Source organism: Plectropomus leopardus, chromosome 10, assembly GCF_008729295.1.
Source record: "Plectropomus leopardus isolate mb chromosome 10, YSFRI_Pleo_2.0, whole genome shotgun sequence".
In the NCBI taxonomy this organism is placed as follows: domain Eukaryota; kingdom Metazoa; phylum Chordata; class Actinopteri; order Perciformes; family Serranidae; genus Plectropomus; species Plectropomus leopardus.
Window position 1 is genome coordinate 24674118 of NC_056472.1, and position 22347 is coordinate 24696464.

The window sequence follows — 22347 nt, forward strand, 5'->3', positions numbered from 1 at the left end:
TTACTGTCAGTGGCGGGAGAGCAGAGTTTAGGAGGGGTTATACCCTCCACCACATCCCGCCTGTAAATACTGCTGGGGCTCTAATAAACAGCAGACGAGGCTCCCGTTGGAAGCGGAGGAGCGACAAACACCCACCGGGGCCTCGCTATCGCTCCGAGGTGATCAGAGCTCGGCTTGTTTTTCAGCGTCTGGGCTGCTGCTGCTGTCGCCTCTCTCTCCCTCTCTCTTCCTCTCTCTCTGTGCGTCACAGCTAGGTCATGGCCGGACTCCAACAATGGCTCCGGTTTCTCGAGCCACATGCACGTGCGCAAACACACACACACACACACACACACACACACACACACACACACACACACACAGAGACGGAGAGAGAGAGAGACACAGAGAGAGGCACCAGGAGCGCACAAACACAGATCTGACAAATGATAGGGTGGCGAGGCGAGCTAATAGTAGGCAGTGCGCCTGCCGACATGCCCGTGGGCCGCGGGTGTTAAATTGTATCCAATTACGGCGCATGCGACGATATGGGGGGGGGGGGGGGGTGCAATAATTCTTGTTGCGTGACAGGGAGATTCGCTCTCTGTATGAGGGTGCGGGGCTCGAGACGTTCAAGCGTCTGCGGGAGAGCCGTGAAGGTGCGTGGAGGGAAAAGTGTGGTTTTTCTGGAGGACATGGCGCGCGTATTTCATTAATCAAAATCCAGTTAACCAGATTTGGAGACACGGCAGGGGGCAGCAGGGTCCGACCAATAATTAATATCCATTATTTAAGCAGCCGAGGACTAAAAGAGGTCTGAACGCACGCACGCTCACACACACGGACACTTCACAGGAGGCAGGGAAGTGGCACGAGGGAATGAGGGATTGCATCAATGTGAATATGAAATAAACACGCCCAGTCTCAGCTTTGTTATGAAATGTCTCTCCTGCTCATTTATTTGATGGAGTGCACAGTCAAGTAAAACCAGCAACAGTGCCAAAAGAGGGGTAGGGGCACGTGCGTGTGTGTGTGTGTTTCAGTGTTGGTGGTGAGGCTCTGTAAACCTCAAAGTTTCACTCTGGTGTCACTGACGCCAGGCAGAAAAGTTCAACAACTCAAGGGTAAAAAGGGTCAAGTGTCGGTTCATTAGTTCAACGTGTCAGAGAGGCAGCTGACAGCCGGCAGCTCGCACAGACTCTGATGAAACCACCTCGATGTAGGGAAAACCAAATGGGGCTGAGGTTGAATATAAAGCGACTCTATTATCCTGCCAATCACACCTCAGCTTCGTCCCCTCAGCGCCGCTGACAAGGGCCACGAGGTGATGAACCATCAAAGGGCTGTCGCTGTGCAGTGTGTGTCATCGTTTCCACCCTGTTTTGACAGGTGTCTACAAGTATACAGATACTGAAAATATTTCCTCTGTGTTTTGGCCTCTCGTCTACATGTAAACTGTGTTTTAGGTCACTAAAACTGACATATTTTAATTGTAACTCTGAGGTCGACACGTGCAACAGAGCGTTTGAGAAACGATGATGTCAACTCATCAGTTTGTGTACCTCAAATGTTGCTTTGTGTACTCAGCATGGCCAGAGACAATAACTGCAACAATGGCTGATGCAAATTTGCAAATCCTAGTCAAGCCTTCAGGAAGTGCCCCATAGCTCTGATGCAAATTTTACATAGTGGCCAAAAGTGGAATTACACCGTAAGGTGACGCACTCTGGCACAGAAAGACTTCATCGGGAAAGAGATGTCTGTAAATCCGTAAATATTTCTTTGTGAGGGTCAACCCCCCGCAAAACGACTCATTTCACTATCTAGATTTAATCTAGATAGCCGCAAGATTACATTTTTTAGATCGCCATTCAAGGTAGCGAAGCACTGCGCCGTAAGTCAGTCGGTCCGCCAGCCGAATTTAGCTCCTCGGGAACACTCGGCAGCTATAAGTCTCTAATGCGCATGCCTTATGGGCCAGTAGATCCGGGTATTTTATACCTGGAAAAAGAGCTGCTTTTTTTCCCGCTCCATACACCAATGAGCAGCTCTCAAAGAAATGAATGACGCCTAAGCCTCCATCGTAGTATCCAGACTTCCTATAATACATCCTTGGCAAATCCTTGCCAAACCCCCACATGCAAGGCCTTGAAGCAAATTTTACATAGTGGCCAAAAGTGGAATAACATCTTCGAGGTCCCTAACATGTTGCCTTAGGGCCCAGAACAGTTAGGATTTGATCTGTTCAGTCCGATAACATTTGAAAAGTCTAGAGCCACAAGGTTAAATGATTTTATCCGCATTCAAGTTAGCAGACTGCTAATCCGGAAGTTTGCTGTTTGTCCAAAAGAAGTTTGTCACTAGGTCGCCTTCAGCTGCCATAAGTGTCTAATGCTCATCCTCTTTTCGGCCCCATAATGCAGAAGATCCGGGTCATACCGCGAAAATAGAGCTTTTTTTTGCTTCATGAGCTACTGAGCAGCTAGTAAAGAATGGGGCCCCGTCGCCAATGCTGTATCCAGTTCTCTTAATACATCTATGACCCTAGAAAAGAAATGTCCCACCCTACTCTCCCTGTGATTGGCTAGATCTTGTTGCCTTTGTTGGTTGTACTGGACAGGTTTAGGCAAGAGGAGTGGGACTGGTTTTGGATTGGGCAAGAATTTCAGGGTAAGCCAATCAGAGGCAGAGTAAGGAAAGCCATTCCATTGCCAATTTTAGGATTTGCAAATTTGCAAGGCGGACTAGTGCTTTGTTTATGTTTTATCAGCACTGCATGTTGTAATGTTTACTTTAAACCTGAAGGTCCAGAGATGTAGGATTTAGGGGGATATATTGGCAGAAACAGAACATAGTAACTGTTATAATCTTTCACGTATAATCACTTGAAAATAACAATTACTATGTTCTACATATGGAACGGGTCCTCATTATGGGAACTGCCATGTTTCTGCAGTAGTCGAGAACAGATAAACCAACCACTGGCTCTAGTTAGGACTATGTGCATTTTTGCGCTAGTCACCATGGTTAACAGCCCCTCAGCGACGAGAATGTCGCAAAAACACTTACATTTTGGTTTTTTTTTAACATGCTTTGTTCAGTGTTTTTACCAGTATAAATTACTTGGTCTGCTTCTTTGGAGAGAGAGGGACCTCAGTGGATATTTCGGCTCCTGGTAAAAACCTCCTCAACAAATGCTGCATTCAAATGGAACGCACATAAGGGTGAATTTCATAAGGTCACTTCTCATAAACACAGTAAACACAATCCCTTTTAAACATAGTAATAGGACACTGAAGGAACCCTAACCCAGAGAAGTTTCAGCTGGTTGCAATTCACAATCCTCACCATTAGATGCCACTAATTCCCACTAAATCTTAAACACTGTTCCTTTAAAGTTAGTACTGCTGCACCCTTGCATGTCCAGAGCATTACTCTTATTGTTGAGTGAGTTCCTTTATATTTATATCAAAGGGGAATCAACAGTGATGAGATTTTCAGTCGTCATTTTGAAAAAGGTAACTTTAGCCTACTATCTTCGCAATGAGACTGCTGAAGATAGCTAACATGGCAAACGTTTGCAGTCATTTTTGCATTGTGGTGTGTACAAAGATATTTCGTTTAAAGAGGGTTATATGGGCGGAATTTGTTTAAAACAGAGAGGGGAAATATCTGGGTTGTGTGTTTGTGTTGACGAAAAGCTTTTTTTGTTGTTGTTGTTGTTCATAAGGCTTCATGTATCGAATCTGCTCAAATATCACATGAAAGCAGCATGTTTGGACCAAATTTCACATTCCAGTCCGAGGCACGTACAAAAATAGAGTGTACACTTAAATATAAACAGTACATGATAAATATAGTATAACAAACAAATGTAGTATTCCATAAAAATACAAAAAGCAACCTTTCAAAAGGATTACTTGCGCAGAAGTTGCAACAACAGTAACGCCATACGCAAAGAGAAAAAAAACAAATACTGTCTGAGAAAGGAGACACTCCTTTGGGACTTATTTGCCCTACCAAGTCATCTTCACTGTTTCTAAACCACCCCTCCTGTATTTCCTCCTCCCCCCCTATCGGGAAGAAAATTGTTGAAAACCAGGATCAATCTCAGAGTAAACGCTTTCACGTCTGACACACAGGGTGCTTTTAAAAAGGCCTGCTTTTCACCTCGTCCCCTGCAGAGAAGTGAAAAGGTAATTGCTGCGAATGCTAAACTTACACCTTGTTATGATTGCCTTTCAGCCGTTCTTTATGGTTTTTTTTCCCTTTCATTTTTGTGGTATGCCAAAACGCTGCAGAATGCAGGAGTCAAGAAGGCAGTGCAGAGAGGGGAAATCGTTTTAAGACCTTTGGGACGCAGCAGATGCCTTTAACATTAGGAGGATATTTAGAGCCGCTCCTCTCTCGCTCCTCTCTCGTGGTAGAATTGCGGGGAGCTGCAGCCCTGCTCAGTATGTGTGTGTGTGTCTTTAGGATATTAAATAGTAAAGGATGGGGATTAATAATGGAACCTGACAGCTCATCTCCGCCTTCTATCTGCCTGACTGTCCCCCCAATCTTCCCTTCCATTCCCTCCCTACCTCTTGTTCCTGCCTCTCAGTTTCTAATCCGCTGCGTCTCTCTCTGGCTGTGACCCTCCTTCGTGCTCCTTCTCTCCAGCTCTTTTGTCTCTCCCTCTCTCTCTCAGGGCCCTCGGTCTTTCAGGGTCATGTCAGGGGAGTAGAAGAGCACGTTGGTGTCATCGTCGTCGTCATCGCTGAGGTCGACCAGGTCAGCCTGTGTGTAGCGCACCGCCCCGGGGTGGTACTCTCCAATCCGAGTCCTGTCACACAGCCGCGACTGCAGAGCCAGCTAGAAAACAGGAACACACACACACACACACACACACACACACAAAGAGTTTTAAATGAACACAATCTGTTTGCACTGGTGTATGAGGACACTAAACCGGCAAAAACGGAAGATTTATCTTTTTCTCTTCGTTGTAGCCATCCAATCGCACTAAGCCGCTGTTTAACACTCGAGAACAGTCTACTAGAAAAATGTGAAAACATTCACACACACGGGCATAAACTCTACAGGCACCACAGGCTGCCGCTCAACATGAACTGAACCAAATACAATCCTGGAGCTGCACACCACGATATAAGACTGTTTGTTCCCTGTTCTACATTAATGCGTTGGCTTCATGGTATCAGCCTGTACCTAACTGCAGGCCATTCGATATTCAACTCGCTACTTCAGGCTGCAGCCGACAGCAACGTTACACATGCCGAATCGTTTGTACTTGAAAATTTTCATGTCAATTTGGGAACCATTACACTGAATGATAGCTGGCTAGTCTTGCTGTTAAACATACTGTCAAATTCTAATAACGGATTATTAACTTGACTTTTACTCTTACTAGCATAATGTTGGCTTCCTGGCTCCAAACCGAACCCTAAAGGGTTCTGTGTATGGATGTACAAAGTGAACTGGACACAGCGTTAAAGGCAGTATACTGTTGATTTCTGTAAAAGTGTCTTGGTGGCGCATGAAGCCAAAAAAGTCTCTTTGACTATTTAATACCCTTTATCACACTCATGGGCTGGCTTGGCATAGTTTGGTTTGGCTCCTGAGCCCAGCGTGTCAGGGATTTGTGTCACCATTATAACAGGGCTACCTGCTTAAAGGTGTCTTTAACTGATGATGGCTTGTCTTAAATGATGTTTAAAGTAGAGGGCTGATCCACAGTTCTACAATTTCTCTGATAAACGCCTTTAATTTCCTGTATTTTTCGCAATAAAAATCAACAAAATGCTGCAAAAATACGCTAACTTCTCACAGTAATGTAGTTTTTTGAAAATTTTGTAATTAACTTAATCTTTACACTTTTTGGATCCAATATGGCACTGTAAATCTCACATTCTTCAGTAGAATACAGTAACAAATTTAATGGTAATATACTTTCAAGGCAATTTATAGTAGTGACATTGTAATTGGCAACTACAGCTGCCGGTAGTATACCGTAATTTTACAGGAACATTTGTCTCAGTGAAAATTTTTTAGAGCCAATATTACACTGTAAACCTCAAAATTTACTGTAAAATACTGGTATTATACTGTTGAATTACTTTACTGTAACAAAAATAACAGCAGGATTCTGATAACTACAGCTGGCAGTAGTTTATGTTGTTATGTAAAAGCTTTTTTTGTGAAGCAGCAAAATAGGCAGCAAAATGAGAAAATGGTGGGTTTTCACCCTAAGTAACTTAACAGACTCCTATACGACGAAAAGCGAACATGAAATAATATAATAAAGCAGATATCTAATGTACAAACAAGACACGGGAGAGAAACTAAATGACACAGATGTAGTTAGAAGCTTCAAAGTGCTGAGAGCTGAAAACACAGAGACTTTAAAAACATCGCTCTCTCTGGTCTCCTGCACAGACAAAGTTGAGTCTTGTCACGCACAAGCTTGTTTCATGAGAAGAAGAGGGGTCGGTGGGGGTTGGCTGCGGTCGGAGATATGTCACTGCTTCTCACTTGGAGCCAGTTGGACATCCTTTCGGCCCTACAACAGCGAATGTGCAACTTTGGCGTGGTTCTGTGCGACTTGGCGTGCTAAAAAGACACCATTCATTCCACTCCAACGGAAACGCAAATTGGCGCGGCATGGTTTGACTCAGCATGGCCAAAAGTGACAATAGAAAAAATGCCCATAAATCTATAAGAAAAAGTCTTTTTACTCTAATGGCATCACATGATGGACTTGGCGGTTGCAGCTACATGGTTTTTCACCATGTAAAACTGACTTCAAAGCCCAGCACACTTCCTGGGGGCCCGTTTCTATGAGCTTTATGGACTACAATTATCTCCTGTTGCCTAGTCATATCTAAGGTTCGTCGTGTTTACAGGAGTAGTGCATAATGTTTCTGTCGCATACGAACCTTATGGGATGGTAATGATTAAACCCTCAGGTATTTCCAGGGAAATTAAGTTATGGCTTGTGAAAACTTCAGATTTTGCTTTGCCAACGCATGAAAACATCAATGATTGGTGTCAATTTATTTAATGACCATAATGGCCATGGTATCAGCTGGGTAATGTCCTTAAATGTGCTTATAATCAGGAATTAATGGCCTCCCTGTCATCCATTAATTCCTGATAATGGACACCTCGTCTGCTATTATCTCTTTGGTATAGGTGATGATCAGTGAGAGCAAAAGGGGTGAAATGTTTGTAAAGCTTAGACTCAGCAGAGAAACAAGGCTGTGTCACCTACTCCTGAATGCATGTGACGCACAGGTTTAATGTTTACTCGCCAAAATAGGGCGACAAAAAGGCGCTCTTTACAAAAACGACACGGAGACGCATCGTTTTCACACATTAACAGCATTTTCAAAATAAGCTTGCTTCATGTGGATGTACTCTAAAGACTGCGGCGATACTGAGACATATGGGGATTGCTTTTTTCCTGCACGCACACTCGCATACACACTGAAGAAGAAGAAGAAGAAGTGAGAGGTGAGCTCATTGCAGAGCCACAGGCGGTTCGAGCTGTATGGCTAGAATGCAGATCAATATCAGAGAAGAGTGGAGGGGGGGTGTTCACAGGTGGGAGGGAGACACTACACAAAGGAGAGCAGCAGAAATAATGTAAGAGAGATAAATGCCAGAGATGCTGTAACGGGGAACAGAAGAGGCATGGGAACAGACGCGCATATAGTACAGAGAGATAGAGAGAGAGGTAGGAGAGGAGTCGAAGAGTGCCGCGGAAGAGAAGAAAAACAACGGAGGACGAGATAAAGCGAGAGATTCGAGGCAGAGACAGTTTACATGTATGCAAGAAACCAGGTTACTGACAGAAATCTGGTTACGCAGGTTAATTAGACGACACGTTTGTGTACACTGCAGCAACCTGGTTATTGTAAAATCCCTCTAAACATGCAGCAGGTCAGTAATCAGAGGAGATTGTGTGCAAGTTTTAGCAGCAGTAACTCAGACTGCTGACGGCATTTTAGCACAGCAACAAAAAGGGCGGGCGGGCAACTCTGGTTTGATTTAAACTTTCAAGATCCTCTATTCAATAAAAAGAAAACGGCACTATTTTTAGACTCTTCCTCCAAACCATTCACTCATGTTTGTAGTCCGCCGAGTATGAAATATAACTGGCAGTTAAGCGAACTGGTCTTGAAGGTCACTGTCTGACCGAACAGAAAAAGCGGAGACAAGTGTGTGGGAGTATGAAGCTTTTTTTTTATGTGAAAAAGTCAACTGCTATAATTCGGAAACATGTTAGTCTACTGTGTAAATGAGAATAACTTTTTGTTTTTACTGGCCACCACAATTGGCTTCAATGTCTTTTTATTTTCTATAACTTCATCAGTGGTGAACACCCTTGGAGTTTGGGGTGCCCTTTTGTTCCCCAACCAGTCTGGAGTGAATAATATAACTATACTGTGTTTACAGAATTTAAGTTTAGGTTGTTTCTCACAGCTAATAAAAATCACATCCATGTTTTTAGTTCTGTCTACAAAGCTTTGACTGATGAGCTGTTTCTTCTACTCCAGAAAAAAGGCAAAACAATATCAAGGTAATCTCCATAGACTATTAACCAGAGGTTTTCAAAGTCGACACTCTAGTCCCCCTCTTCGGCTACGTCCAAACTAACATACGTTTACCTTGAAATGTCTTTTTTTTTTTTTTTTTACCTTTTTTTGGTGACTTTTACAACTACAGCTTCAAAAATACAATCCTCCTTTTTTGTTAAAAGTAAAAAAACAAATATATAATACTTTTATATCCACATATGCTCACTTACTTTCACATTTACATATGGACACATAAGCATTTACATACTTGTGTATATCAGTCCATCCCAAGCTCTTAAATATATACGCCGCAACTTAGAATGTCATTTCAAAATAAAAACACTCTGTACACACAAACATTTTACCACCGTTTTAGAATTAATCATCGTCCATACTAACATGTCGGAAAACATTTATCATATGATCATACAATGGGCACACGCGTGCTGGTGTAAACAGAAAGCAGATTGTGCAGAAGATTCTACAAAGATAGAGAAAAATTCAGATAAGAAATTTCTTTACCAACAACAAGGTGGAACTGTTACTGAGAGTATTATGATAACGGGGCATCAAGGAGGCAGAAAACATAGACTGGGAGCCGTTGCATAGAAAAACAGCAATATATGGGGAGCACTATTTAGCACCAAAGAAAGCCATAGCAGTGATAAAGAAGTACCCACACGAGAAAGAAGACTGGTCCAGTGCTGAGACAGAGGGCGGCTGCTGGAAGCGGGAAAAAAGGCTACAATGTAACCACTCGGCACGTTCACACCAACAATTTAAGTTTATCACAAGTGCTTGTTTTTGCCACTGACAGGTTCCGATTGTTATTATGAGTGTCTGACAACGTTAAGAAAAGGACCCTACAAAGAAATGAGACGTTTTTCTTCCTTTGACTTGTGCTGTTTTGTGTCCGAGTCTTATTAAAGGAAAAGTCTCGTTCTAAAATCTCACAACAGGTGACTTGTTTCAGAAAGAAAATTGTCAAAACGTGAGTGAGTTGGAGAGAGAGGAGCACTGGTAAGAGTTTGTTGTGCTTGAGTCAGGCCCCCAGGGAGTGCATCGGGCTTTGAAAAAAATTTTTTTTATTGGCCGAACAGTGTAATTACACCATCACATGATGCCCTGCGGCACAAAAAAGACTTTTTCCCATTGACTCACACAGTGAAGGAGAGGTCTGTAAATCAGTGGACACATTTTTTTGAGCATCACAACGCCCACGAAATGAATTCTTTCATTATTTGATCAATTCTGTCTGATGACATTTGCAAAGTTTAGAAGAGCAGCATGACTGAATAATTTTATCCCATTCAAGTTTAAGGGGTACTAAACCGGAAGTAGTCATCTCAGCTGATGGAAGTCTGTCGTGTGCCCGCTCTGTGGGTCACACAGTGCGGAAGCAGCGCCGATCATCTGAGTAATTTTTCCACACAGCAGTTGAACCATTTTGGCTTTATGCGCCACTGAGCAGCTTCCAGGAATGAACGGGGCCCCACCTCCAATGCTTTATCGAGTTCTCTATTTTCTCCATGTTAACAATGTGTGCACAGTCAGCGAGATTTCAGAATGACACTTCTCCCTGGACGAGATTTGGACACAAAATAGAATGGTGAAAAAACGCTTAATTTCTCCGAAGGCTCCTTTACCTAATGCTGCAAGACTCTCATAGGCTGCAGGTATACTTGCTGTTTAATTTTGCATATTCGTCCGGCTGCGTGCGGCTACGTCATGAGCATTTTTGCATATAAACTTACCTATACACAATGTGTGTTACTGAAAGTAACAACTACTGGATGTGTGGCATGTAATCAACAGACATGGAAACACTTGAGGAGGTTACTATCGTGTTAATGCTGAGATCAAGGCAGAAAAGGTCACAGCGGAGAAAACGTCGGTAGTATGTGAGGCCTCTAAATCAAGTCCGTTGGGACAATGTGTAATAACATAATGTAAAAAGTAATCCCTGGTCACATTTGCTCTGCTTCTACACTGCCCCTGCTGTTGATATACCTACTGCATCACGTGTCCACGTCGCACTAGTTTTTGAGGATGCGCACAGCCGACGTGCTGAACCAATGCAGGGGACACGTGGCAGCCATCATGCGTAGGCGTAGTTAACAGCAACTGTATCTGCGGCCATAATAATAATCTGAACCTGTTAGTGAAAAAAAAGCACTTGATGGGGGACACCTGCCCCATGTGGTGCACTGCTGCCGCTTGTAGCACTTTTGCTCAATACTTGAGCAATTTCAAAAATTGTTTACTTTGACATACAAACCAGGAAAAACGGGTCCAGGCTGAAAACCACCAGCATTCCCTTTAATGGTGAGTGCAGTGAGCAGGGACCGACAACTCTTTTAGCGTGTATAAGCCAAAGGAGTAGCGTATTAAGACCTGAGCCAATCCCTTTAAACGCATGTGAATGCACCGCAGGCGAACAGCACGAGAGACAGAGAGACAGAGCGAGAGAGAGAGGCAGGGTTTGTAGAGGTGGGGTGGGTGTCTGGTACGTAAGCACAGATTTGTTGCGTTGAGGGAGGAATGCTTTAACGCCGTTGCAACCCCCCTCCGCCACCTCCTTCTCTCCTTTACCCCTCCTCTCCCCCGCCAATCTCACACCTGATGTGTGGGGGCTGCTGGGAGTCGCATGCCAAGATGAATAACAACCGGCTGTTAGTCACGATAGAGCACGAACACACACGCCGCCTGTCTCTCTCTCCCTCTCTCTCTCTGTGTATCGTCTCCGTTCTCACCTTCTCTTGCTGTCTCTCTCTCCCCGACACACACAAACAGCGCTCTCTCTGTGATTTACGAACACATTGAGATTCCATTTCACTCCTCTCTCCCAACTCACCACAGTGCAACATTGACATTTGGGTTGAAGGTCATACCACACATTCCAGTCTTCCACATTGTGCTCATGACCCGCTATCAGCGCGGTTGGTGACACTGAGTAGGTGACAATGTGTGTGTGTGTGTACACGCGTGAACGAAGACCACAGAGACTCTTTTTCTCTTTGCGGTTCAATATCAGCTCTGGCTCATATCCGCAGATACTGTCAATGTTTGCAGATTGAGACAAATCTGTGGAGAACTGTATTGATTGTGGTGTTTATTGAAATGCATCCAATGAGGTTTGTGGTTCAAATATAAAAACATCATCCGTGTGGTAATTTCGTCCTCATTACATTTCCCTAAAAGCTTGATTTGTGAAAGCCATAAAAAATGAAAGTTTTAACGATTTGTAATTTCACTCTTTAAATATGAGGATTTTGGTATCAGACCCAACAATTATTTCCTGTGTAGGTGATTTGTGAACACCTGTGACAGATGGTACCAGTCAATTTGGAAAGTTAAGTAGTCTAATTACAAATTCAGCAGCGAGGAACTTGGGAGAAGGCTATAAACTTGGTTAACAAAAAGAGTTTTTGCAGGATTATTACATCAGTTAACTTAAACTCATAAGCAGCATTAGGCTTGCATAAACTCCTTATTTTTACACAGTGATTATAAAATATATAAATCAGAAATATTTTAAGGGCTACAACTACTAGTGGTTTTTATCACCGATTAAGCTGATTAATCGCTTAATCTATGAACGGTCGGAAAATAGTGAAAAATGGCCATCACAATTTCCAAGAGTCGAAGTCAACATATTTAAATGACCAAAAGTCCAAAACGCAAAGATATTCAGCTTCAGATCACATGAAACTAAGAAAATCAGCAATATTCACATCACTGGATTTTTGGCTTTGGTTTGTTGCCAATTAATTTTCTGTGAGTCGACTACTTGTGTCAGCCGTTCATCAGTATGAAATGGTTGCTCCGACTGCTAATGCCTTTGATACCCTGTCTTCACCAGATACTTTGTTGTTACAGCATTACTTTGAAACCTTAATTGACCACCTCATTAAAGACAGACCTGATTTGTAGGGGTGTAACGGTACACAAAAGACATGGTACTGACCTTTCTCCACTTTAGGAGTCACAGTTCGGTACAGCAGGGATATTTTTCTTCTCATTTATTTTGAGCAAATAGAATAATAAAAATAAAAACTTGTGCATTAGGCAGAGTGTTACAATTAATTCCACTTACGCCAGCATTTAAACATTCAACATTTGTTCCAAACCTTTTATCTTTCTGGAAAAAGCACATCTGGGCTGAATGTGCATTAGCAAATTGGTTGTCTTTCTATTCACAGAACTTACAGCGGTAAAACAACACCAACACACATACCTTGTCTTCGAGCCCTGACACACCAAGTTGCCTGCAGCCGTTGGTCAATGCCGGGCCGAACGTCGGATGTGTTAACATGCGTTAACATAGTGCCTACTGCCCACTGCTACCATCCCACCCCAGCCAGGTGAGGTGGTAGCTCACTAGCAGCTCTGCTCATCTGGCGAAGGAAAGGCCTTTTTCTTTATTTAATATCATTTCGCGTTTTGTTTTCTAAAAAGCTATCCAGTAATTCACCGCTTAATGGGTGTTAAACAATTGAAAGCAAAATGAACTGAAACTGACATTCCTAGCTTGGATCAAAGTGGGCGACCAACATCTCTAGAGCCACGCCACTAGCATGGCTAACAAAACAGCAAAAACATGTTGGAAAAAAACACTCAGTAATTATATGTCATTAATCTGTAATGATACTCCTACCACAAAATTTCATAAAATGTTTCCAAAACTGCACATCAGGCAGCAGAATCATGACCAAAGTTATTCATCTCTGATGTTGAAGAGCTGCCAGCTGTTATGAACAATGTTTTTACTACTGCATTGCATTGTGGGATGGTGTTTCCATTGCTTAAGTGATGCCATACTGTATATTTCTCTGGAAATAGTTTGAAATTTATGCACAAGTGGTTTCTTAACCATTGTTCACAAGGGACTAATATTACCTGGGGGACTCTGGTAATTTGTAGTAATTGCAGAGGTCTTCTGTGATCTCAGTGCTGTGTGAATCTGCCTTATCCGCAGTTTTTCAGGTAAAAATTCCCCCACAAATTACATACCATATTTCCCCAAACACAAAGGGCATGTGATAATATTAGTCCTTTGCAAATCCAGGTGATAATGCCAGTAAATTAAAGTAAAATACAGACTTAGCTTATCCTGTGTGAATGTGCCACATAAACGTAGATGTGGGGGAGTGATTTCTAAATTATATGAGGTCTAAAAGAAATTCACGTACTCTTTTAGCCTAATTTATATTTTTAGATTTTATTTTCCTCTTTTTTTCCTGTAAATAATAATTTTAAGTGTTTTTTTAAGTTTTAAATGAATAAGGAAGCTGGTTAATTGAAATTCATTGCTGTATGGAGAAGGGGTGGGATTAGTTTTTACTTCTTCTCACTCCTTTTCCGAATATGTAAACTAAGTCATCATGTGTTTGATTTCTTTTGCTTTATGTTTTTCACCGTCTGTAAATATTCCTTTTTTTGTCTGTCAGCTTTTGTATAACAATTTCTATTTTTCCTTTACATGGTCGAAATGAATAAATCAAATAAAAAAATGAACCTAATCTAATCTCATACAGAATTTCAGACAAGGTCTTGGTCAGAATGGCATTGCAACTTTTAGGGGAAAATACCTTGGGGGCATATTCAGACATGATCTGCATGCTAAATTCCAAGCACTTGCGTTGTGATTTGCATGTCTGAACGGAGCTGTAGATACATGTGTGTGCAGCTGCTGTACCTGCAGGCCAGTGGGGCTCAGTACGCTCCACCAGTCCCTATCCAGGCCAAAGACGAAAGCATTGGCCAAACCGTGTAGTGGTGCTGACAAAACGTGCAACAGGGTGAGCGAGAAGGACGGATCCTTGGGGTAGAAGGCATTATGAAGCCTGTTGGAGGAGAGAGAGACAGAAGCACTGAGTTCATCCATAAAAAAAAGTTGTAAATAAAGAGACAACCTGCAAGAGAGCTTCAGGGGCGAGGTTGAAGTAATTGAAGGAGAAGTCAGAGGAAGTAGAAAGGCAGGAAACGAGAAAAAAAAGGGGAAAGACAGAGAGCGAGAGGTTGATAGGCAGAGCGACAGAAAGCGAGGGAGCGGACGAGTGAGTGACAGACTGAGGGACAGGGTGAGAACGAGAGGTAATGAGAGCGAGCGGCAGAGGCGGAAAAAGAGGGGGGGAGAGAGAGGAAAGGGGGAGGGCGAAAGAGCGAGTGAGCTTTATATCAGCGTTTAAGAGCCCATTAGGCAGCGTGAGACGGCTGGGCTGACACATTCTTGGCTGCCGCCTCGACAGCACGCAGCACTTTACAAGGACAGGGAGAAGTGTAGCGCTCAACTCCCGCCCTCTGCTTCTCTCCCCTTTCTCTCATCTCGGTTTCCTGCTTCTCCTGACCACAATTTCTCCGTCCCATCTCTATCTCCCTTTTCATTCCGCGCACGTTTCCCACACAACCCCCTTCTAGGATATCTCTCCTGTTTCTTTGCATTCAGTTTCATCCGTCTGGATATCTCATTTTCATCTTGACTCATGAGGGCGATCCGCGATTCTTTTCTTCTCTACCTCCCCCCCACCCTCTGCCTATTTCTCCGGGAGCCTGGGGCATGACTAGAAGCACAACCTGATATTGTGTGGTGTGGCTGCAAACTAATGGCTGCCTCCGAGAACGATGCTGCTCAGCCATTAACCCTGGATTAACCCTGTATTAGCGCTGCTCGTCGGGTTAGCCCGCCGCTAATGTCTTTTATTGATCTATTAGCGAGAGAATCAAACCGCGCACAGCTCAGAGCGTTTTCCGCGCGTGCGGTGGTCCCTGGTTTGGTGTGCAGAGTGAACTAAGTGGCCGTGGTGGTTGACCTCTTGGTCCGGAAACTCATCCCCAAGCTACTTGTGCCCTGTGGTGAGGGAAGATACAAAACCAACCCTCTGAGCGAAAGAACCACAGTTGTATTGTGGTAACAAGGAGTTACATGAGACACCACAGTCACTCATCTGGTCGTGACTGACAGTCTGAGGATGAGACACGTCTCCACTTATTTAAAATGATAATTTCTTTCTTCAAATCTTTGGTAACAGCACAACTGTTGTGTTTTGAACTATTCTCCCCATTAATCACTTCTCAATAGTGTTGCCAATGGTGTGACATCACTGGACTCAGAAACGAACAAACAAGCCTGGGTGGCTGCAGAGCAGGGACAGGCTACTCAAGTTGCTTTGCCTTGGGGCCACTTTTGCAAAATGACAGGGGCCAATCAGCAGCACCATACATGCTTCTAGGTATTCAGAACGTTTTTAGAATTTTAAGACGTTTCTAGGACGCAAGATCGCTTTCAGGATTTCAGGATGTTTCATGGATTTTAGTACATTTCTAGGATTTAAGGACGTTTTTAGGATGTTTCTAGTGTTTTAGGACATTTCTAGGATTTTAGCACATTTTTAAGATTTTAGGACATTCCTTGGATTTTAGCATGTTTCTAGGATATTCAGATTTTCAGGGCCATAAATTGAGTGCTGCTATGGGGACACCAGCCAAGCTACATCAAATAAGGCTCCTGCATCAAAATTTATGCTGGTGCCTAACAGCATCCAAATGTGAATGTGCAGATATCTGCACCAGGTTTTCCACAAATTCATTTATTTGTGGCATCCTGCCACTATTAAATCATTTGCTGCCCCAAATAGATTTTTCTATTTTGACTGTTCATTAGGAGTGCTGTTGAAATATATATGTTGTTCGGTTATTCATTACTTCACACTCTTGGATGGCAGCGCACACTCTGGGCATAGCTGGAGCAGCAGAACATCAGGTGCACTGAAAGTGAAACTTAACTGTTCATTCAGCTGGGTGTAAAAGTTTGCATTTACACAGCAGCTGCTCCTCTCATTCATCGCAATACAATCTGATCAGCTCTTAACAGATCTGCAGCCCAATTGTCCACCCTGTGAGTCACAAACTGCTGTTGAGGAAAAAAAGAACTCATGGAGATGCTGAGTTAATGAACCCGCAAAATAAATTTTGAATTTAGAGAGAAGACAGAATAATACAAAGGGAAACACATGCATTTAAAAGGAAAAGAAAATGACACCAAAAGTTTGCTTAAAAAAAGAAAAAACACCTGAATGTTAAGTTCAGAGGTGAAGGTAATGTTACTCTAGAGCTGCAAAGAAATAAACAGACATGAATTTCATTCATTCATTGTCCTCGTAAGGTTGCGGGGGGGCTGGAGCCTATCCCAGCTGTCATTGGGCGGGGAGGCAGGTACACCCTGGACAGGTCGCCAGACTATCGCAGGGCTGACACACACTCTCATTCACACCTATGGCCAATTTAGAGTCACCAATTAACCTGTCACCACCATGCTGCCTATTTGTAAAATGGAAATAAGTCACACTGCATTGTGCAAGGTACGAATTTCAGTGACCCACGGCAAAAAAGAAAGACACTGATTGCATTACATTGAAAAAGACAGCAGCAGCTTGCAGTCTAACATCTAAATAGAGAGATGCTGAGATTCGGGAACTTCTGACAATAAGGGCTTAAGCTGAAAACTAAATGTCAGGAAGATGAGATGAGAAATTAGTATTTATGAGAAATGTCATCTTAATCTGAAGAAAAACTAACACTACCACTGAGTTCAAGGCTACCAATAATTTCAGCCATGGTGTCTTTTGTTTGGTGTAATGGCATCCAAAGATTGTAATTAATTTGACAATACTGTGAATTACGGCTCGGAGAAAAGACCTAATATCTGTATGATGATCAATTACCATTTATTTTGGTAACTAGAAATGAAATAGTGTCTTTGTCAATCTAATGGAGCACTGACACTTTTAGGCAACAGCAAAGTAAAAACAGACTCTGTTTCACTAATGTTTCAACACTCAAAATAAGTAATTTTATAACAGATCTGAATGACACCTTTAGTGTGGAGTATGCAATTGTCAAGTTTACAATTTTCAGTCTTCCTTGCCATTCACATTTCATATTATATGACATACTTGTGTTTCAGGTGTTTGGAACAAACCGCTATTGTTTATTATCAAAGCCGTAACTATTTTATGGCACTATTTACATGACGCTTGATTTTGCTCTGTAAGCCAAAATGTGCCCACATGTGCGACAAGGTCATCCTTTTTTTTCCTGCATCAGCTCTTCTTCATCTGCACCCGTGTGTCCAAGTGTAATTCCTTCAACATTTGAGTCACTATCAGGATTAGACTACCAGGTGCTCATAGTTGATTACATCCATAAAACAAAGAGGTGGAACGGTGCCGACTCCACTTCCTGTGTTAAGAATGAACCCACACAAAGGTAACAAGAACCAGCTGACCGGCAGTAATTGGTTGTTTGTTCTTGGAGGTTAGATGTGATTTGTTATTGTACTTACAGATGCACACAAGATTGCAGAGTTCCAAAAAGCACGTGCATATGCACAGCAGTGCACATAAAATTTGAGCGGTGCACATAATTCTCACCTCTACATGCACTGGTGCACGGAACTTGGTACAGCAAATATTGTGCGCAGGCCTGCTAACTCTCAAGCATTTACCGTGACTCACAAAACTGACAGTTATTCCATATTTGATTTGCTGGAGCCCTTTTTACACAGAGTTTGTGCTACAGGGTCGCTACAAGGCCCCTTCTTCTACAAAACAGAACAAATAAAAGGTAAGAAAAAATGTTTCACTTTTCTGTAGGGTGTAAATTGATGGGGCACACCTACCCCAAGTGGTTACAGTAGACCTTTTCGCACACAGATAGGGCTTTAGAGCCGCTGCTAAATCCCTCCTTTATGCCTCATTTGTTTCTTTGCACGGACCCAAACAACGCCGGCATCATCCCACTCCAGTGTGTGATTTTAGACAGCATGCCGGCATCGTGGAAGCTCTTAATTTGCAGGAATATTTGACAGCTGTTCTTCTCTGATCGACTGCTGCTAGCCACTTTTTAAATGCGAATATTTGACAATTTGTTTTGTTTTCCATACAAAGTTTGAACGGGCTACATGGGACGTTTAGTGTTACGGTAGCATTTATGTGATACAGTAAACAGGCTAACTGTGCCAATGACGGATCACAAATGCACAACACTTTTTGCAGATACTAGATATTACACAAAAGCGAGAGATTGTATCATATTAACTTGCTTTAAGTAAAATATTCATCATTTTTTCACATTATGGTGCAGTTTCTCTCTCCCTCTGTGCCACTGCCTGCATTTCCACAGCTGCAAAGAATAGCTTGACAGTCAAGAGCACTCACTCCGCAGCAAAATCAGGGGACCAAAACCTCCCCAAATGTACACTGCAAAGAAAAAAATGACTGCTTGACTTGAAGCAATCTCATTCGACTAACAATCTGACTAATGATTCAAGTCTTCGAATATCGAGAGGAAGCCCTAGTCGATTTGGCGCTGCTACTTCCGTCCTTGCTGGCTTAAAGGTGAGACAACTCTGTACCTCCATTCCATGATCATACCTTAGATACAGTTTGGTGAGGCGGCATAATGGAGGGATATTACAGCCTTGAACAGGCATTGTTAAAGGGGTTTGAGATGCTGCTCAAAATATTCCCATATCTGAAGCTGTTTCACTGTACATTACTGTAAATTCGGTCGTATCCAACCCCTGCTGTGGCAGAGGGGCGGATAAAGATAGACAGAATAATCAAACTGTGTAGTAAAATGAATTTGGTGCAGGTAAAAATATTTTGGTGCAAGTAAATTTAAAGGTTACATGCTCCAGTCCATGTACACAGGAGAAAGCACTGCCCTTTGACAGCCTGTCTGAATGAACTGACCGAACACATCGACATTACTTTGGACGGCTTCAGTTCTGCTTAATTTTTGCTTTCTTGCCCAGTCCTTCAAAAATTACAGGTTAGAGGCACTTTTACTTTGTCAAACCGAGCAGGCACATCATTATGATCTTTTTTACTTCCCTTTAAAACCCAGGGAGAACTGCAGGTGAAAAGCACAGAAGATGATTATGGAGATTCGTCCACAAATCTGGATATAATCCTCTCTTACCTCTTTTGCAGCACAAGGTTTATTTGCTACTAATCTGTCTCCATTTACCTCCCAACTGCTGTTTGAGAAGTTGTGACAAGAAAGAGACCTCAAGTCCAGTTGGCCGAAGGTTAGAGACCAACTTGTAATGAATGGGGGCCTACCTGTTGTAAGTCATTCTGGGTAATAGTGTCAACTAAATGCCTAAATGCAGCTTAAAATAAAACCAACAGTGTGGCTAGTGGAGCGTAGAGCGGCGTGTCCTGGCACTTGTCGGAGTAAGGACCATTTCAGAGCGACGCTGCCTATTTTCTGGGTTAGCCTACTGCTGTATCTCCGAGGACCAGACCAGCTGCTGCTCACATTCATTTCACTTCCCATTAAAGGTGAAATAAATCAGGAGTCCCCACACAACCTCCTTGGAGACGCAGGAAACACACACACACACACACACACACACACACACACACACACATACATGTGCTTGCAGGAAGTTGGACACATGCGGACATGCATAAACACACACATCACTGTCTGCGTGCATGTGTGTGCAGAGGTGTCTGCATACAGCATAACCCAGGTCATATATGCATCGAGGATGTGAGGTGGAGAGGAAATGCAGTAGATGTGTGTTTGTGTGTGTGTGTGTGTGTGTGTGTGCGTGTGTGTGTGTGTGCGCGCGCGCGTGTGTGCGTGTGTGTGTGTGTATTTCTCTGACAGCGCAGCGGTGAGAGTGAGTGGGTCTGTGTGAAGGGGGGCTATTTCTGGCGTCTCATTTTTTTTTCCTCCTGCTGCCGCAAAGAAATGCGATCGGCGTCCGGGAAACGAGAGCTGGCAGCAAGCACACACACACACACACACACACACACACACACACACACACACACACACACACACACACACACACACACACACACAGAACCTCGCAGCGCCGAGCAACACGCGCCATGGCAACGGAACAGCCGCAATTAGAGGCGAAGAGCCTTTCCCCTCCATCGAGGGAGAGACGGAGAGCGAAATGAAAGGAAGAAAGAAAGAGCAGGCGAGGGAGAGAGAAAGAGAGAGACAGGAAGAGGGGGAGGGAGGGGAGGGAGATGAGTGTCAGAGAAAACAGCACCGCACAGGAAGGAGAGAGAGGGAGAGTGGAAGAGGAAAGGAGAACATGATAAAGAGGTGAGAATGTGCAAGAGTGAGGCTGCGAAGGGGAACAAGGGCCGAGAGCGATGGAGAAGGAGGAGGAGGAGGAGGAGGAGGAGTGAGGCTGAATGAAAAAGACTAAAAAGCAGAGAAGGCACAGAGCGAGGAAGAGGAGGAGAGATATCCAAAAAGACAGATTGCAAGACATGAGCGAGACAAACAAAAGAGATTACGTGCGAGCGAAACCAAGGTAAGGGGGGGGGGGGGGGTGTTAGGGAGAGATGGAGAGAGGAGGAGGGAGGAGGGAGCTGTTTCTCCTGTGTGAGCCGGGCTAATGAAAGATGAATGAGGGAGGCAGTGGTGGGAAGGAGAGTGTGGCTGCGGGCGATGCCTGGCTGAGCCGCTGTGTGTGTGTGTTTGTCGGGGGTTTGTGTGTGTGCGGCGCAGTCGAGTGAGCTTCGCAGCCGGCTGACTGGTGTTGGACAACAGGGATGATATTGTGTATACTGTATGACTCAGGAGCACACGGTCAACAACAATAAACACGCTTGCACGCTCATGCAGGCGGACATACGCAGCTTTCAGTCGGAGCCACCTGTAAGCATCAAGTCAATCATTAGCACGCGCGCTGCGTCTCCGCGCCTCGCTCACTTATTCAGACCTGACATCTTTCATGCTGTCAGTCACTCTTTGAACCCGTCTCTCTCTCTCACCCTCCAGATTCAGTGCAAAACCCTTCATCCACCGCCTCTCCTCCAATATCCCACCCTGCCAGTCTGCACCACTTTCCAGCCATCAGTTTCCTTCCCATCGCCTTTTTTTTGTCCGCCTCTAATTGTTGTGCCGAGCATCCTCCGAGCTGAGGCGTGCTCTAACAGCTTGGACGAGGACGCCCTCCTAAGAGCGGACCAGACAGAGAAGTCATCCTGACCCCGATCTTTCTCTCTCCGACTCACTGCCTGACTTTTTTTTCTCCTTCTTCCTCCAGACGAATCACATGCTTCGCAGTGCCAAAACAAGGCCCTAGTGCTGCCCGCGGTGCCGCTGCTGACAGCAAATCTGAACTTTTCTCTGACTAAAAGGGATCATTCTGCCAAAACGAGCTTAATCCCTTGACTCTGCAAAGTCATAATAAGATTCAATGAGACATTTTTTTTACTCTCTTAATGTTTGGCTGCATCCAGATATGACGCGGGCGTGGGGAACTTATTGAAGCCGAGATGTTGTGATGATATACTTAATTTCTGAGAGTAAATCACGGCAGCTGATGGATTTATATACTTGACTTAAAAAAACATGTATGATAGGGGTCGACCGATATTGTTTTTTCAAGGCAGATACCAATTATTAGTACTTAATGAGACAGATAACTGATATTTGGAACCGATATGCATTTACAATAAAAATGAAAATATTTCTGTCTAAATTTAACATTTGGAATATAACAAACTCCAAAACAAAACTTTGTTTAAATGCCTTTAGCAAATGTTTAATCAAAACGGAAACTTTCAACATCATACACAGCAAGTTCCTTGCAACTTTTTTTGTAAAGTTCAGTGAACATTTAAACTAAAAATATCTCCCTGAGGTTTTACAAAGTAAAAGTTGCTCTCATGCTGAAACCATGTATTGCAGACTGTGTTCCCTGGTGATGGTTAAGTGTAATCTGCACACTTTCATAAATTAATTT

General features: G+C 43.4%; 1 protein-coding gene across 1 annotated transcript in view; it reads right to left on the bottom strand.

The window, feature by feature from the left end:
- Nucleotides 1-908: 908 nt before the first annotated feature.
- The window catches only part of si:dkey-100n23.5 (cyclic AMP receptor 4), an 86123-nt gene continuing 64684 nt past the window's right edge, over nt 909-22347 (bottom strand). Inside the window, exons 8-9 of the mRNA XM_042494781.1 lie at nt 14257-14404; nt 909-4833 (exon numbers count right to left, since the gene is read on the bottom strand). Of these exons, the coding sequence (XP_042350715.1) occupies nt 4666-4833; nt 14257-14404 (316 nt within the window). The 3' untranslated portion in view covers nt 909-4665. The remainder of the gene's footprint in view (nt 4834-14256; nt 14405-22347) is intronic.